We start from the raw sequence: 19,662 nt of genomic DNA on the forward strand, positions 1-19,662 counted from the left end.
GACATCAAAAGATAAAGCATAGTTTCATTCTCTTAAAAAAAAAAATCACACTACCATTATTCTCTTTGTAAGGCTTCGGAAGATAACATTGTAACATACCCAGAGTGCTTTTATCTCTGTATTTGCAAACACAAAAGTATGGGTATTTGTATTTACATTCACATTCATGTATGAAAATCAATTTTAAATGAAAGTCACTCCGCACACTTAAGCATATCTTGGCTTTCTATTTTCTGGAAACATACTTTAGTTCTATGACACTATGAAATTCACAGTGTTTATAAAAACTAGAAAAGAATTAATGGGACAGCTGTGAAAGCAATAAAATCATAATCTACTCTCTCCCCATATTTAAACAGCCTCCAAACGGCAGCTGGCAACTAACTTAAAGAACAGAAAAGAGCCTTCTGAACTTCCATTTTCTTAATTTTAGTAGCAAAAAGTCGAAGAGTTCATTTTACCTCCATGTATTGTTATTTAAAACCAGAGCATGCTTGCTAAAGCTGTGTTTCAATTGAGACTGGTGCAAATTCTAGAATGTCTGACTTAAATATAGCCTATTTGCTACAAGGCTAGTGTGGAACTCTGCTGTTCAACCCACTGGTCAAATAACATAGACAATAAAGATTATTTATTACTTTCTTCTATAGTGCATAATTTAAAGTCTTAGTTACCTTGAACACCACCATCCTAAAAGTTAAGTTACCCAGGGCTCTTGGATATAACCATGTCATCTACTAAAATTATGATCACAGAAGGTATGTCATTTTAATTTACAAATACATGGGATAAAATCAAGAGGTATTATACGTAATCAACACACATCGCTAATCAAACACATTTCATTAGCAAATCATTTCCAAATTAAAACTGTAACAAAGCATGAAGACTCTGACTTATAATTTCCTACTTATATAGCTTTTTTCAAATAATCATCAGCTTTTATTTCTACCAATGAATTAAAGGTCAAACTAAGTCACCATTCCTCTACGGAAACAAAGGCTACACAAAAAAATATATTTAGCTTTAAGAATAAAGTCAAATGGAAATGTAACCAAATTTCTGAGCAGAACAAAACTGCAGTCTGAAAATAACAAATTTACAAAATGTGGTGATCAAAGATTTTTTTTTTTAAATCTTCATCAATGCCATGGAAGTAAATTTTAGGCTTAAAGAACCATGTGAAAAGTACAGCCTGTAAGTTAACTCTGAAGTATGTATTTTTTTTTTTTTAAGATTTTATTTATTTGACAGAGAGAGACAGAGCGAGAGAGGGAACACAAGCAGGGGGACTGGGAGAGGGAGAAGCAGGCTCCCCGCGGAGGAGGGAGCCTGATGCAGGGCTCGATCCCAGGACCCCGGGATCATGACCTGAGCTGAAGGCAGACGCTCAACGACTGAGCCACCCAGGCGCCCATGAAGTATGTATTCTTGTGACAAAAAAGGTAACAGCCAAAAAGAGTTTCCCAAGTGAAAACTGACTGATCTAGTTAAAGAGGCAAGGAGGAAAAACCACACCACCACCACCACCACCCAGGCACCTGTGTATGAGGGTCTCAAGCCATTGCTCAGAAACCTCTGGCATAATTTAAATGTCTTTCTTCTGTATCAACGGTGGACCGTGTGAAACTATCAGCCGTCTCCCACCCTTCATGCTCGATTCACCTCTCTCCCTCAGTCCAACTCCCAGCCCGCAATGTCTACCTGACAAGTGACAGCCCAATCTGATTAAATGCTTCCAAGGGAGGGGACTTGTGGGCCTCCATGACAGGCCAAAAGTGATCACCATGGAGATACATAATTACAGCTGTCAACGCATCTTCTGTCCTGCTGACATCAATGTGATTGCTCCCAGCAATAATGATAGACAAAGCGTGGTGTGCACTCTCCCGCACCCAATCACTTTATCTATTCCTTGGTCCATTTAGCTGACATGCAACATTCACACAAGCAAATAACAGCAGTAAGCAGAACATTTAAGGCATTTTAATTGTTTTTTTCTTTCTATGGATGGCTCACAACTGCAAATGTTATTACATAAAACTCCTGCTGCAGCATTAATTGAAGAAAGATTTGGTGGGACAAAGACTGTAGGGGGTATAGTTTGTCCATTATCACTTGTACTTTCAACAGGTCTCACGTTTGAAAATTGCAAATTGCAAAAACTTGCGAGGGCAAAATGTTTGACATCCTGTTAGCTATTACAACATGGTGAAAACTTCTAACAACTAGAGTAATCATTATGAATTCTTATTTAATACTTTTTTGTTTGATTAAAAAAATGTTTAGATATGTCCCTATGATATTTGTTTTCTCATCTGCTATTTAATGTCACATAATGCCTGTTAAATCTTTACAATTTTTTCTGCCTTCAGGCTTTGAACACAGCATGGAGTCTCCCAGCCTAGAAAGGGTCAAGTCTCTTCAGAACGCATATGGGCAAAAACAATTTAAAAAGTGAAATAAATCACATATCCAATAACATCTTCGAATTTAGAATCCTTCCTGTAATCTTTCACCATCTTCATGCCAGTAATCAAACTGAATAATCATATTCACAGATGGTACAGCCTTGTCATCCACTAGTTAACATAATGTCACATATATATGCACTTATTACCTTGATTAAGAAAAAGGGTATGTCCTTGTTCTTTTTATGCAGCAAAAACTATTTAAAGAACAGCTATTAAATATAGAAGAATTAGGAATTAAGTGGACAGTGATCACTTTTCTTTAACTGGTAGAAATACGTACTTCTTAAAGTCCGTGACACTTAATAGAATGAGGCATACTTTGTTTTACTTAATCCGCTTCCATTAAGGGGCTGATTTTGTGCTTGAATTTTTGACATCTGACTATACAGGGAATCTGGGTTAGATTTAGTGAAAAGATTAAAGTGTAATACAGGAAAGTCATTTCCCATTCTTAGGATTCTCTGATCTTTCTCAGTACAATTTTCAAAAGAATTGGGAACATTGTAAACTATCATTTATTTACAAGTCAGATGTCTCTGGACTTCCCCTGTGAAATGAATTCTGACTTTCTTATGTATCACAAAGTACAAAATATATTTTTAAAAACAACAAAAAACTGCCATTCCCCAGGAATTTCACTTGTCCTTCAATTTACACCCTTTAGTGCTGACATGCTTTAACATAAAAGTATGACATAAATCAAGATTTTAACCCCTCACTTGGTATTACAGCTTAATGACTTACACCAGGTAGATGTATTGGTTCTTGGTACTGAGACAATCTCCCAATGGACGGTAAACCAAAAGACTTGTAGGGGTCCTGAAAGTTCAAAGGAAAGGAAGCACAGTCTTTGAAATATAAATCAGCAAAGTAAGGTTAAATATTTATACAATGAAGAAGCATTTATAGATCTATTTTCAATATACAGTATTTACCAAATCACAGATTTCAGAATATTATAGTCTTATACTCACTCTAGACTACTTAGACAAGTATTTAAAAATCAAACAGAACTGTAAGCAGAATTTAGCCTGACCTTAGTCATACTTTATTGAAATTGGTAAAATTCCAACATTTTATAAATCTTCTTAGAATGCTTTGGGCAAAAATAAAATAACCTAGGCGATACATCAAAACATCCTCAAGTGCAGAACAACAACTGTAGTATGCTAAAGATGTTTTTCTTACTCTCAATACAGTTCACATATGGTAAAATTGGAGAATTTTAGTTCTTCAAATAAAGACCTGAAAGAAACTTTGCATGTGCTATTAGATATGTGCTCCATTTGTAAATATCTTAGATCATCAGAATAAATATTAAATAAGTTCAGTGTCCTAACAATACCACTTAAAATATGATAAAAGCAAGAATAACCAGGCCAAGTATATTCTTCTCAAGATCCTTAAAAAACATTTCAAAACAACTTCCAGTATTCTTAGACACAGATACTATTAATTTACTTTTTGTTTTGATAAACTTTGAATTCTAAAAGTAAAACATAGTATAAATGTTTCCTTGAATTATTTTAATCATTTGAAAAAAGCATTTTCAGATACTGACTGCTTTATTATCTAATTAATACAGTTATAAAATAGTATAAAAGTATTGGACTGACCGTTTAGCAGTAAAATCCATAATTAAAATTATGAATGAAAGCTTTGCAATTTAAATTTTAACTGCTACTTTCAATGTAAGCATAAGGGATAAAATTATTAGAAAATAAACTTGCAAAAAATTTAAATAAATATTGAATCAACAACTCATGTGTACCCAGGGTGGGCTCTAAAAAACAAACAAAAACACAGAAATAATTGCTTCTGTTTACTTCAAATGTGATTTGAAAACAAGCAAACAAAACAAAAGCCATGGTCCGTTCAAGCATACTGAATATTTAACAAAAGCAAGAATATTTAACGAATGCTTTGTTGCCCCTTAAACTGACTGGTAGCTATTTTTCCCATCCAGAAAAAATACATAGAACTTAATTAAACTCAATCTTTTAAAACTATTTTGAATTATGTCAAAACTGTCTACCCTTTGTTCCAGTTGGATTCTGTATTACGTAAGCACATATTCGACACCAGTTATGAAACCCTAACTTTACCTTCTCTTTATCTCTAACTGGTCCCATAACTCTGGGACACAACCGTCATCCTTCCTCTCCACATCATTCATTTTACCTCAGCATAAACCCGACATTCAACTGCCCAGCCGTTGATGGGAATATCAGCTTGTCTGTGCCTAAGAGGGTAACCCTTGGCAACACGGATCATTTCTTGGACTAGATCCAGGCCGGTAATGCATTCTGTGACGGGATGCTCAACCTGCAAGGCCAATATGAGCCCATCAATAGGTGTGGGAAAAGGTAAATAAACAGAAATAAGCAAGAACAAGTTCAATAACTTCTGGGTAAAATGAGGTTAATTATATTTAACATTCAATCACTTTAAAAAAACTAAGAGAATAAAATTAAACACAATCTCATACAAGGCATGATTTAAAAAAAAAAATACCTAAAAGGTATTTGTAAACTATCTGTATTACTTGTTTCCATTTTTAATTAGATGTCATCTGGCAATGTTTAACACTTTCAATTTTGAAACTACTTCCTATCTGAAAGTTATATATTTAGCTGCAATCCTCCATATGGCTGATAATCAACCTATTCTGCTACACTTAGCATGGCATCCACAGAGGCAGCTTATGATTTTCCAAAGCACTAGGCTAGCGTAGTGTCACCCAGTCTCATGCTTTCACTAACCTGTCCTGACAAGCAACCAGATTAGCGTACTCTTACATCAATGCAGTGTAGCAGAAAGGAGCAGATGGATCCTGCAGGTTGTTTTCCCTTCAGACTTACACGGGGAGTGCTTAGCATGCACAATAGCAAAACTGAGCCAGTGAAATCACTCTGCTTTCTCAGCAAATTGCTGATAACTACTTTGGATGATGCTGTCATGGGGATCCCTGGCCTTCCATACTCACACATGGGATACACATGTACAAAAACATGCACTGACAGAGAGAGATACTAACAGGGATACACATCATTATGAATTTGTTTGACTGCTTACAAGTTCCTAAACTTAAAGTGAAAATAAAGCCACTTACAGCACTGATAAAGAGCAGATGATCTGTCTGTCACCGAAATCCCTGAATAAGTTTTAGAAATTTAAATAAAAGTTTGGCCACATCTGCTGTTTTAATACCAATTTCTTTTCTCATAAAAATTAAGCATGTTCTAAATGCACTTCATAATAGTTTCTTTATCATGACATGTCTAATTTCATACGCTCTGACACGGGAAAAGGTCAATGAACAAAAGAATTGTCTTCCCATCTTCAACTACACTAATTGAAGGACAGGACTTAGTCATTATAATAATCTTGAAGCTTATCAGAAGCAGACAATGCCATGGTCTTAAAAAAAAAAAAAGCTTTGTAAAAATAAACAGATGGCATCCATAATTAGCTCTGTGTGTGTTATGAGTTTGTTTACAGTTTCAACAACATTTTAAGACATTTTGACATAATTTTAATGACAAATCATCACTAAAATAAGCATCTACCCTTTGTAAAATAAATGTGACACTAAATAAAGATCTTAATAGGTAGTTCAAAAAATAAATTTTTGAAAGCAAGATATGGTTTTTTGAGAAACAAGATTCTATATGACAAATATAACAAGAAAGGAACAAGTGTAATGCCCATCTCTTATTGCTAGAAACAAATTTTATGTGAGAAACCATCTTACCACTCTATTCAAAGTGAGCCTACTGTGTGCCAAGGGCTTTAAATCAATATTATTCACACACCTCGTTAGGTGAAAAAATAATTTTAAAAGTTAAGTGAATGATTTAACTCTATTCTATGATTAACTCCTTCTATGTCTAGTGCCCAGAAAAGTACGCACTATATACTAGGCAAATAAATAAATATTGAATGAATAAACAAGCAGCACAGAGCCACATCTAGAGTAAATGGTAGAAGCAGGGTTGGAATTCAGGTCACTCCAAAGATGGTACGACATTCTTATTTTCTTCGTGGAAAAATGTATATAAAAACATGTAGTAAATTGGGGTGCCTGGCTGGCTCAGTCAGTGAAGCATGCAATCTTTGATCTTGGGGTCATGAGTTCAAGCCCCACATTGGGTGGAGACATTACTAAATAATAATAATAATAATAAACAACTTTTTAAAAAATGTAGTAAACATAAGCTGCTACATAATTATGAGCTGCTGTCTTCTATAAACCACAGTATTATGTAAGTTTAAAGATAGGGGCGGCACTTGGGTGGCTCAGTTGGTTGAGCGACTGCCTTCAGCCCAGGTCATGATCCTGGAGTCCCGGGATCCAGCCCCACCATTGGGCTCCCTGCCTAGCAGGGAGTCTGCTTCTCCCTCTGACCCTCCCCCCCTCTCGTGCTCTCTCTCGCTCATTCTCTTTCTCTCAAATAAATAAATAAATAAATCTTTAAAAAAAATGAAAGTTTAAAGATACAAATTATTTATAAGGCTCTGTTTTACCTTAGAAGATGTCTCTATAACTGTGTAAGAAAAAATACATTAGACTCATTATTGAATGGAATCCAAAAATGGACCTCTTTACTGCAACTTAGAATTATAGAACAGAAACAGCACATTTTACAATCTAAATTAGTGAGCTGCAAGCATTTCAAAATAATATAATTAAGTAGATAACTAGAATAATAACTAGCTGCTAAAGGCAAAATGATTACTTGCAGAATTTAAAAAATATAACCATTTAGGTTCAGATATTGTTAAAGAAATCTTCCTAAACACATTTTAATAGAATTCTGAAGTTATTCAACTGGATGGTATGAAACATTTCCTTTAGATCCTGCATTATTATTACCAGGAATCTTGTAGGCGTAACACTGTTTAAATAACCATGTATAGCCCCATTTCCGAGAACTTGGAAACAGGTCCCCTCTGCAAGTCAAACTCAATACTTAAGAGATGAAAACAAAGGGGCGCCTGGGTGGCTCAGTTGGTTAAGCGACTGCCTTCGGCTCAGGTCATGATCCTGGAGTCCCGGGATTGAGTCCCACATCGGGCTCCCTGCTCAGCGGGGGGTCTGCTTCCCCCTCTGCCCTCTTCCCTCTCGTGCTCTCTGTCTCTCATTCTCTCTCTCTCTCAAATAAATAAATAAAATCTTTAAAAAAAAAAAAAAAAGAGATGAAAACAAAGATATACAAAGAGACAAAACAGCTCCCAGGCCAAAATATAATTCAACAGAAGTTTTAAAAATATCTTTAAAAGGAGGAAAAAAAAAAAGAAAGGAGAAAGGAAGGGAGGGAGGGAGGATCAATGGAAAGTGAAGGTAACCACCTGGAATGAAAGGTAATACAAAGGAGGGTCAAAGTTTGCTGGTAGGCTGACAAGTTCGTCTTGTTCCACCTAAAGGAAAAATCTACACAAGTCTAATGCCAATAAACGTATATTCTGAGGGCTGTTATGTGGAAGGAAGAAAAAATAAACAAGGTTTCTGTGTCATTTCTATTTGGGAAACATTGACTTCAACTACATTAAACATGTGCTTTTAAGAAAGACTCCTAAGACTCATTAATCTGTCACAATGCTTTGGGATTCTCAAGAGGAGGGTATCTTACGGTACTTATTTAACCCACACCCCTCCTCCTTTTACAGGATATCCTTATGGGTTGAGAATTCCATGGAACACACTTTTAGAAACAATGTCTTAAACATTCAAAATACAAAACCGAATTCCCTTATTGTGACTATCCTCACCAAATTTTTGCCAACCTGGCTTCATACATAATATTTTTTTACCCAACAGAAATGGGTGCTAGTTCCAAGAAGTATATGAATAAGGGATACACTAAATAGTATGATTCTCCATTTGAAGATCAGTATGTTGACATTCTAACAGATAAATCTTGTGATTTAGTCAACAAAAGACCTAACCCCCACCCCCAGCCACACACACAAAAAATCACACGTTGGAAAAAAAGAAAGAAAAGAAAAGAAAAGAAAGAAAAAGAAAAAACCCAAAACAAGTCAAAATTTCTGAATTCTCAAAGACAAATCTCTGGGATCAGTAAGGCAGTGTGCACTCTGCAGGGTCTATTAGTAGCTGATAAATCTGTCTGAACTGGCAATGCCTCTATCTTTCCATGAATGTTTTGTTCAAATAGGTAAAAACAACTACAATCATGATATGTCATATTATGGAACATAATCACACACAATCATGCTACAGGGAGTATATATAGTTCTATATGCCTATATCAGATGGTCACAAACATCCAACTTTTTATTAATCCATTTGCTATTTTAATGTAGTTTTGTCTTCTTGATCACCATCAAGCTGTCACTAATGTCAGTGTTTGTGTTTAGACCTTTGGCCACTGTTTTCAAATATATTTGTTGCTTTAAATGTATTTGCCCCCAAAAATAAATAACTGAGCTTATCAAATGCAACAGTGAGGTATATTTGGTTTTGCTTCCTTCACCTCTGAGTTCTTAATGTATCAAACTTCAATAGTGATGAACTTAGAAAAACAAATCTTTCTGGCATTGTGCCTGCCACTGCCACCATAATCTTTAGCCTTGGCTAACTCCTCACTAAATGCAAACTAGGAAGTATCTAAAACTAGTGGGTGAAAGTATAATGAGATATTTCCAGGTTCCACGTATCTCCCTATAAGATACCTTATTGACAACAGAGGGAAAAGTAGTAACTCAACAGTAAAGAAATGCGAGAGACACCACCTTAACCAAGCCAACCACAGCAGTAATGGGATAAACATGCTCAGAGAAACACAATACATTCTCTGTAGTATACCTGCCAATGAGCACAGCCTCGATATAATCATGAGAAAACAGACAAATGCAAAATGAGAGATGTTCTATAAAGTAAAGGGCCGGTGCTTATGAAAAGATGTAAAGACCATAGTTGACCCCAAAAAAATACATAAAAGACTAAGGAACTATTCTAGAAAGAAAGAGGTATGACAAGTAAATGTAATATAGGCTCCCAAACCAGAAAATGTGTTTCTTTTATTATAAAAGACTTTAATGGAACAACTGGTGAAATCTGAATATAACCTCTAGACTGGATGATAGGTAATGAGTAAATGTTAATATCCTGATTTTGATAATGGTACTGTGGTAATGTAAAAGAATTTTCTTGTTTTTAGGAACCACAAACATATTTAGGAGTAAAGGGACACCAGGCCTGCAATTTACTCTGAAATGTTTCAGGTAAAGAAGACAGACACAGATACATAGATACAGAGAAAACAGGTAAAGCAAATGTAAATGTTAGGGAAGGGTGTTCAGAACATCTTTATAACAATTTTGCAATTTTTCTCCACATCTGAAATAATTTCACATAAAAGTTAATAGAAATTAAAGCAACATCACTAGAGTTTGTTTTTATATATAATAAAATATTACTAAAATAAAGATAACTGATTTGATCAACATTTTCTCTTCAAAATCCACTGTTAAATAAAAATAATCAACAGCAGATAATTTGTTCAATAGCTTTTCTCTGACTTAAATTTGTAAATATTTTGTGTTTAGGGTGCCTGGGTGGCTCAGTTGGTTAAGCGACTGCCTTCGGCTCAGGTCAGGATCCTGGAGTCCCTGGATCGAGTCCCGCATCGGGCTCCCTGCTCGGCAGGTAGCCTGCTTCTCCCTCTGACCCTCCCCCCTCTCATGTGCTCTCTCTCATTCTCTCTCTCTCAAATAAATAAATAAAATCTTTAAAAAAAAAAAAATATTTTGTGTTTATTTCCCTAATAATTCCTAAGATTTTAAGAACAGGTAACTAGGTGACAGGCAAGTTTTCCTCCTGGGAAGCAAGATTCAGGCAAATTCTAATTATACACTTAAGTTAGCTTCCAATGAAAACACTGAGGGAAGTTCCAAAGAGAAAAAAAAGTCACAAAAAGTGCGGAGAGAAGTCAGATGGAACAAGTATGTGTAAAGTCGGCCATTAACACAGAAGGAGAGTGTTGAGAAGCATTGGAAGTCCCTTATATGGAGGAATATCTGGCTCTGTCAGCTCGTGATTGGTGGCCCAACTGCCTAGTCAAAGCAGAAGCTGTCCCCAAAGCTAGAAGACCCAACAAACATGCTGTAACTAACATCCAAATGGCACTGAAATTTACAAAATCCCTCCAAATGCACGAACTTGTTCCTCAACATTCCACTGTCACTTTATAGGGAAGGCATATGAGATACAAACATGAGGTATATGGTGAGTGAATATTAAGAATATCTAATATTCAAATAATGTTAAATTAATATAATTTTAGGTAACATCTTTATTAAATACATCAAGTCTAAACTGACAAATATTACAAGGCTTGGTTTGGGAAAGCTACCTTTGGTAAGCAGAACTTGTCTGACTCAACTCAACAGAGCAGTTTAGGTGTGGTCACCTGTTGAAGATACTGTCCTGTTATATAAAGTTGAGTTTCATAATGGTATTTGGCATAACAGGTCTCTACTTAGTTTGTTGTTATTCCAGCCTGAAAGGATAACTTATGCCATTATTTTTGGTTCTGCTCTTTCAGTTCAGAGTACTGCTTTGTCCAGAACAGAATCTAACATATATCTATTAAAATTCTGAAGTTCTACCTCCTAAGAACACAGGATTTCAAAATAAAGATCTAAAGTTATTAGATTTTGATCCACAGGGCTCAAAGATAAAAAGCACATTGGGAAATGGGCCCCAACATACCATTCCTGTAAACTCACCTTGAAAATAATGGCTATGTTTAAGGGTGGCAGCAAAAACTGAACAGATTCTATTACAGAGCTTCCCTGTTGACCCCAACACAAATAATCAGATGAAGAAAGGATAAGGAAACTGTTATGGGCTGAACTGTGTCCCCCCTCCCCGCCCCCAATTCCCATGTTTAAGCCCTAACCCCTAGTACCTCAGAATATGACTGTATTTGGAGATAAGGGTCTTTAAAGAGGCAATTAAGTTAAAATGAGGTCATTAGGATGGGCCCTAATCCAACATGACTAATGTCCTTAAAAGAAGAGATTAGGACACAGACAATACACACATACACAGAAGACAGACCATGTGAAGACACGGGGATGATGGCCAGCTGCAGGCCAAAGAGAGGGGCCTCCAGAGGAAATCAACCCTGCAAATGTCTTCATTTTAGACTCCTAGCCTCCAGAATTGTGAGAAAATACAATTTCTGTTGGTTAAGCCACCCTGTCTGTGGTATGTTGATATGGCAGCTCTAGGAAACTAATCCAGGAACAAATTTGAAAAATTAAAATCTAGGTAAGAGTACGGAACTCGGGGCGCCTGGGTGGCTCAGATGGTTAAGCGTCTGCCTTCGGCTCAGGTCATGATCCCAGGGTCCTGGGATCGAGTCCCGCATCGGGCTCCCTGCTAGGCGGGGAGCCTGCTTCTCTCCCTCTGCCTCTGCCTCTCTCTCTCTTTCATGAATAAATAAATTAAAAAAAAATTAAAAAAAAAAAAAGAGTACGGAACTCAAAGACCCAAAATAGTTTACAACATGCTTTAACACAAAAACCTAACTGAAACTATCTGACAAGTTTACCTATTCACATCTGTGTAATAAAAACTTCCTCAACTTTCTAATAAGACTCAATAAGTATTAAGGAAAAGTATAATATACCCCACTTTGTATTCTCACTTTCCTAGGATACTGACTTCAAATATTCCAGAACATCCTGGTTCTGGCTTACTTAGGCCAGTTTGATAATCCTGGCCTCTATGACTTAAAAAACAATCAAAAAGGTCCACTTCAGCCCAAATCTAAAATGTCCCTTTGATGCAGTTTTACAAATTAGTCACAAATCCATTTCTCTGTAATTTCTCCTAATTCCACCAATTATTCTTTCAATCAATGCTCCAACTCCAAAAAGACCAAACTCGTTTAGTATGGATGGTCCTGAATATTTTTAAAATCCAAAACTGCTCTGAAAATAGAACACGATATTTGTTCAGTTATAGCCAACTCTTAGAAACCAGAATATGGGTTGCAATAATTTTTAATTTTTAAATAAGTGAAATAGCAAAGGGTAAGAATCAATTTAGAGTTTCTAAAAATCCTTCTGGAATATAAAGATCCCACATGGTGCAGGATTATCTGATGGGAGGTGGGGTGTCTGGTCTCCATAGAATTTCAACAATTCCATTGCACTTTTTCTTCCATCCCATCACAAAAGTAGATTCCTTCTTCATTGTGGCAATCATATATAAGCAACTGACTAAGGTCTAACAAAAGTGGGAAATTCAGCCCTCTGTTCTTAAGGATATGGAATAGCCAGATGACCACGCCTGGGCTCCTAACTACCATAAGACGTTATTCCTTTCTACTGAAGAGTGTTCCAACTCTAATAATCTTTGTAGATTACATAAAGGCTGTTTTTCCAAAGCACTAAAATCTAATCATAACTTACATTTGGAAATAAACAATTATACACACACACACACACACACACACGAATTTGGAAAGGTATACTCAGGGTCCTAACATTAATCTTAGCACAAGGGCCTAAGCAGAAATAGCTTATGAATTTAACACTTTTACCAATCAGTTTCATTTTTAGAAGATTTCCATCTCCATTTTTCTCTTAGACTCTTACACAAACACCCTTATGATAAAAAGATATCTTTCAAAGTGGTTTATTACAAGTATGTTTGTTCATTTATAACAATTTTGCAGTTAACTGACAAAAGAATAATAAAAGAAAGTTATTAATTTGTAGCTCAGTTTGCCATCTGAAAAAACTTGACTACTGGCAAGCTTTACTAATAATGACAACAGTAACAGTAAACATGTTAACCAATATTTAACAAACATAGCATGTGGAATATTTACTGGTGACAGTCTCACACTCAGGAAGAAGAATGAGTGCTTAGTCTAAACCAGGCACTTTCCTGAGCATTTTACATGAATGACTCTGTTAATGCTCACAATCCTATAATGCACTTGCCACAGTTACTGTCACTTTATAGATGAGGACAGTGAGGCATAGCGAAGTTAATTAAGGAACTTCCTTATAGTCATACAACTCGGAAGGAGTAGAGCTAGGATTTACTTGCACTAAGTCAAAGTAATGGATGGTTGCAATTAATGAAAGCAATGACTAAAGGAGTTCCCCATTAGTCAGCTCTGGTTGTTCTGAACCACCTTAGGGTCTAGAACCTCACTAAATTTCTCTCTAGAAAAGCATGTACCCAATTTCAGAGGGTCCACAGACTCCCCCAAAGCTCATTAATGAGATCCAGATAACCCTGGTTAAATATTTCTGCTTTGGGAAGATGGCAAAACCAGTATGATTCACCACCTCTCCACTCCAAATCCCACGGTCACTATTCCCCCAGAGTCAGTGAGTATCACAGGATACTGCAGAGACATCTGGGGGAAAGTGAGACCCAATGGCAAGTACTGGGCTCTGGGCTCTTGTCTCTCATAGGCTGGGGGAAACCCAGAGGCCAGCTTCAGAGATCTCCAGGGAAAGATGTGAAAGAAGAGGTCAGGGAGTCAGTTTGGCCTGCAGAGATCCATGCAGCCTGAAAACAAAGTCACTAAAGGGTCCAAAAGAGTCCCTGGTCACTTTGCTAAGAAATCCACGTAGTTAATAAATATTAGCTAGATTCTGCCCTTGAGACCAAGACAATGCTAAGAGATATATGCTCTTCCTGACCTCAGGAGTAGATATGGTTGTATCTTCAACCACTCAAAGGACTGCTGCCACTTCGAATATTACACCAAACAGCACTCAGTACCAAACCCAAAATCAACCACAGTAAAACCATGGCAAGTGGCTTACCCACCAGAGACAGGGCAAGCATTCAGAATAATGACTACAGACACCCAAGAGAAACAGAGCAATTGAGGAACGGGGGGAAAAAAATCCAAAAAGCAATAGGGCAATAAGAAACTTTTCAAGAGTAGCCATACATGCACATACCCCCATATAGAAGGAAACTTTCTGGGATAAAATAACACGATTTCCCAATTATGCAGTTTAGCTGATTACTTTAAGGAGAAGACGATCACCATTAGAACTCAAATTAGTAGCCTGGAAGAGCAACATAAAGAGTTAATATCAAAAAACAGAACACAAATACAAAATGAGAGTAATCATGAGTGGGAGGACACAAGCTTCAGAGGGCTTGTCCAGTACACCTAACCCACAATAAAAGGAGTTCCCAAAGGAGAAAATGAATAGATGAGAAAAGGAAAGGAAACAGTTAACAGAAAAAAACTTTCTCTGAAATGAAGAAACAGTTAAATCTGTACACTTCAAAGAACACCCAGAATAAAAAGCAGAATCCATGGGCATAAACACACACCTAGGCATGTCCTGGTGGAAACAAAAAAATCCCTGAGTTCCAAAGATCAAGAGGAAAGTGGGCCACCTTTCAGACAGCAACACTACATTACATATAATGGAAGACAAATCAGAATGACCTCAGACTTAATACGAGAAGCCAGAAAACAGCAGAGTGTATTAACCACTGAAAGAGAAGAACAGAAACCCAAGAATCCTAGAATCAAAATACCATTCCCCTTCAGGCTAAAGAAATATATCTGAGGATGTGGCATTTCTGAGCATACAGCCTCCATAAATTCCAGCCGAGGCAACTTCAAGAAAAAATGCTCTAATGAAACCAATGAACGAGGGCAGAAATCTCAAAGAAGGGAAAGACAGAACATATAGAAAGGAGAAACCTGTGCACGCACAAGCTAAAAGCAAGTCTGGAAACAAAAGAGATCAACTACAAGGGAAAACCAAACACAGCCTAGAGGTATGAGATAATCTCAGAGAATCTTCAGTGTTGCAAAGTTGGGGCAATCAGTTATATACTCTTTACAACTATAAATGGAGAAAATGCCAGTCTAAACAGGAAGATGAACACAAATAAAATGTTAAAGGACAAGAGAATTTCCAATCTACCAATGGGAAACAACAAGAATAATTAGCAATTTAATTCAAGCAACAAATAAAAAAGGGGAAAACAGAAAAAAGGAATACTGAAATACAAGTAAAGATGAAATAAAATCAAGTATTTAAAATTAGAAGGACTAAATTTTCATACTAAAAAAGTATCAGATTGGGCTTTTTTATTTAAACTTTACAAAACACAAAACAAGTGATAAAGAAGGCTTTGAAAGAAAAAGGGCAAATAAAACAAAAAGAAGGTGATGCAACATAATAGGAGTCAAGGTGGAATTTAAAATTAAAACCTCTGAAAAAGACAAAGATACTATGTAATAATAAAAGGCATACAACCCATGTAGAATAGTCAGAAACCTATACATATCAAATTATTTTACAGGTAAATATGCAAAGTAAACATTTAAAATTCAAGGAAAACTTGTATAATGAATACATATGTATATGTACAATGAAGTAATAGACGAAATTACATAATGTCTGAAATTTTTGTTAAAATATTCCAGCTAGGGGCACCTGGGTGGCTCAGTTGTTAAGTGTCTGCCTTCGGCTCAGGTCATGGTCCCAGGGTCCTGGGATCGAGCCCTGCATCGGGCTCCCTGCTCCGCGGGAAGCCTGCTTCTCCCTCTCTCACTCCCCCTGCCTGTGTTCCCTCTCTTGCTGTGTCTCTCTCTGTCAAATAAATAAATAAAATCTTAAAAAAAAAAATTCCAGCTAAAAGTGGCAAAAGCACGGAAAAGAAGGTATACATAAAACAATACTGCCAACATAAACATGAAGCTAGGCTACAGATTCAGGGGACTTTCCCATACCACTCTTGCTACTCTTAGTACCTCTGTATGTTTGAAGATTGCCACGTGTCAAAGAGACAAAAAACACTGACACAGAGGAAGAAAACGAAGGAAGAAAGGAAAGAGGGGAAAAAAGGAAAGAAATAAGAAAGAGGAAGAGCCAAAGAAAGAAATGCAAAGAGGTCTTGAATGCAAGAATATTTAGGGCAGTGAAAATATTCTGCATGATACCTAATGGTGGATATAGGTCACTTATACATTTGTCAAAACCCTCAGGATGCACAACACCAAGAGCGAACCCTAATGTAAATACGGACTTTAGCTAGTAACAATGTATCAACATTTGTATCAACATCTGTAACAATGTATTGACAATTATATCAACATTTACAATTTACAATTTCATCAATTGTAACGAATGTACCATACTAAGACAACACCTTACTAATAGGGGGAATTGAGAGTGGATGGGTAAAGGGGTATATGGAAACACTTTGACTTACTGCTCATTTTTCTATAAACCTAAAATTGTTCTGAAAAATAAAATCTATTTTTAAAATTATGATTAAAAACTTAAGGTATCTCTAAATCAAATAGATCCAGTTAAAAAAGAAAGAAATCTAGAGGAATATGAATAAAACAATCAATAACCTTCAAAAACCTTGATTTGTATTACCTCAAAAAATACTGAAAGTCTATCACAGAAGTGATTAGAACAATGCTTAAAGACCTACAACTGAGAAAGATACCAGTACAAATTGATTCACATCTGAGTTTTAATATTTAAGGAATAATGCCTATTATCACCTATATAATATTCCCACAGTTTCAAAAAATACATATAACTTTATTACTCAAATCTGGTAAAGATGGTATTTTAAAAAGTAAAAATTGGGGCGCCTGGGTGGCTCAGTTGGTTAAGCGACTGCCTTCGGCTCAGGTCATGATCCTGGAGTCCTGGGATCGAGTCCTGCATCGGGCTCCCTGCTCGGCAGGGAGTCTGCTTCTCCCTCTGATCCTCCTCCCTCTCATGCTCTCTGTCTCTCATTCTCTCTCTCAAAATAAATAAATAAACAAAATCTTTAAAAAAAAAAAAGATTGTTAAAAAGTAAAAATTGGAAATCATTATATTAGCACACAAATCCAGTAAAGTAACAAAAGGAAAATCATTATGTCTAATTAAAAAAATTTTTTTAAAGATTGTATTTATTTATTTGACAGAGAGAGACACAGCAAGAGAGGGAACACAAGCAGGGGGAGTGGGAGAGGGAGAAGCAGGCCTCCCGCTGAGCAGGGAGCCCGATGCGGAGCTCGATCCCAGGACCCTGGGATCATGACCCGAGCCGAAGGCAGACGCTTAACGACTGAGCTACCCAGGCGCCCCAATGTCTAATTAAAATTTATTCCAGGAATGTAAAGCAAAAGTATCAAAAGAGGCTATAATGTTAATAAACTAAAAGTTAAAGCTGTTTTCCTTATTAGTAATTGGTAGACCACTAGCAGTTTTGGCTACAACTAGAGACAAAGATAAGATCTTACAAATTTCTAGATGGGGGAAAAAAAAAACTTTAAACAAATGCTCAAGAATCAGAATACATCTCAATATCAAAAGTCAAAACTAATAAAATGCAGGAGAGAAAAGGTCTTCAAAATGCTAATGGAAAGTTATTTCCAATCCAGAATTCTATAACTCAAAACTTTAGAAGAAAATTTAGGAGAAAGTCTTTGTGACCTTAGGTTAGACAAAGATCTCTTAGGTATGACACCAAAAGCACAATCCATAAATGGAAAAAAAAAAAAAAAAAAAAAAAAACGGTAAATTGGGCTTTATCATTAAAAACTTTTGTGTTTCAAAGGACACCATTAAGAAAACAGACAAGCCACAGGTTGGGAGAAAATATCTACAAATCATGTATCTGTATCAAGAATGTATAAAGAATTCTTAAAGCTCAATAAGAAGAAGATAAACCAATTCAAAATTAGGTAAAGGATAGAATTAGACACTGCAACCAAAGGAAATACATGATTGAAAAACAAGCACATGAAGAGAGATCTGATACCACTAAGCATTAGGGAAATGCAAATTAAAACCATAATGAGATAGCACTTCGTATACACTAGAATGGCTACCATTAAAAGGCAATAAAAAAGACCCGTTCAGGAGGATATAGAAATGTGGAGAAACTGGAACTCTCACACATTACTCATGGAAACATAAAATGATACACCAATTGGGAAAACAGTTTGACAGTTTCACAATTTACCACACAACCAACAATTCCACTCTAAGTATCTATCCAAGAGAAATGAAACAATTTGTCCAAAGACTTATATGTAAATCTTCACAGCAGCATTATTCCTAACAGTCAAAAAGTGGCAACAATTCAGATATTCACCAACTTGTAAGCAGATAAGATATATGATATCCACACAATGCAATTCTATTCAGCAATAAAAAAGAACGGACTACTGAAACACATTACGGCATAAATAAACCTCAAAAACATTATGCTAAGAAGTCAGACACGAACGACTACATACTGTTTGATTTCATACATACAGAATGTCCAGAAAAGGCCAATGTAAAAACTATCAAAACAGAAAGTAAATTAACAGTTGCCTGGGAGTGGAGATGTAAAAAAGGGAAGGACTATTAATGTGCACAGTATCTTCATGGGGTGATGCAAATGTTCTATTGTGCAATTCTGCTGGAGTAGCACAACTTTGTATTTACTAAAATTCACTGACTTATTGTCTTCTCCCATCTGGGCTGCTGGAACAGAATAACATGGAATGGGTGGCTCATACAAACAGAAATTTATTTCTTGCAGTACTCAGGCTGGGAAGTCCAAGATCAAGGTGCCAGCCAATTCAATGTCTTGTGGGAGTCACTTTTACTTCATAGATGGCAGTCTTCTCACTCACTAATCACATAACAGAAGGGGTAAGGTTTCTCTCTGGGCTATCTTTTATGAGGTCACAAATTCCACTCGTGAGGGATCCATCCTCATAATCTAATCACCTCCCCAAAGCCCCACCTCCAAATACCATCACCTTGGAAGTTATGTTTTAACATATGAGTTTGGGAGGGATACAAACATCCAGTCTATTGCATTTGTATACTTAAAATGGATGAATGTGGCGCCTGGGTGACTCAGTTGGTTGAGCGTCTGACTCCTGGTTTCAGCTCAGGTCATGATCTCAAGGTCCTGGGATCAAGTCCTCCTCCCCCCTCCAAGTCAGGCTCTGTGCTCAGCAGGGAGATTCTCTGCTTGAGATTCTCTGTCCCCCTCTCCATCTGCCCCTCCTCCTGCTCACACGTTCTCGCTCTCTAATAAATCTTTTAAAAAAAAAAAAAGAAAAAAGATTCAACCAAAGCTAGCTAAGTAAATAGAGAGACAGATAAATAAATAAAATGGATGAATGCTGCAATCTGCAAA

At 36.4% G+C, this 19,662-nt stretch overlaps 1 protein-coding gene across 3 annotated transcripts in view; it reads right to left on the bottom strand.

Moving 5' to 3' along the window:
* PCCA (propionyl-CoA carboxylase subunit alpha) overlaps positions 1-19,662 on the bottom strand; it is a 403,499-nt gene that overhangs the window by 213,357 nt on the left and 170,480 nt on the right. For all 3 annotated transcript variants that reach the window (XM_045869658.2, XM_045869657.2, XM_064585924.1), the window contains 2 exons: positions 4,656-4,799; positions 3,219-3,293 (listed from right to left, as the gene is read on the bottom strand). In XM_045869658.2, the coding sequence (XP_045725614.1) occupies positions 3,219-3,293; positions 4,656-4,799 (219 nt within the window). The remainder of the gene's footprint in view (positions 1-3,218; positions 3,294-4,655; positions 4,800-19,662) is intronic.

The sequence above is a fragment of the Mirounga angustirostris genome, unplaced genomic scaffold (assembly GCF_029215605.1).
Source record: "Mirounga angustirostris isolate CCGP_5_RB_7025 unplaced genomic scaffold, mMirAng1.0.hap1 SCAF_3, whole genome shotgun sequence".
Lineage (NCBI taxonomy): Eukaryota > Metazoa > Chordata > Mammalia > Carnivora > Phocidae > Mirounga > Mirounga angustirostris.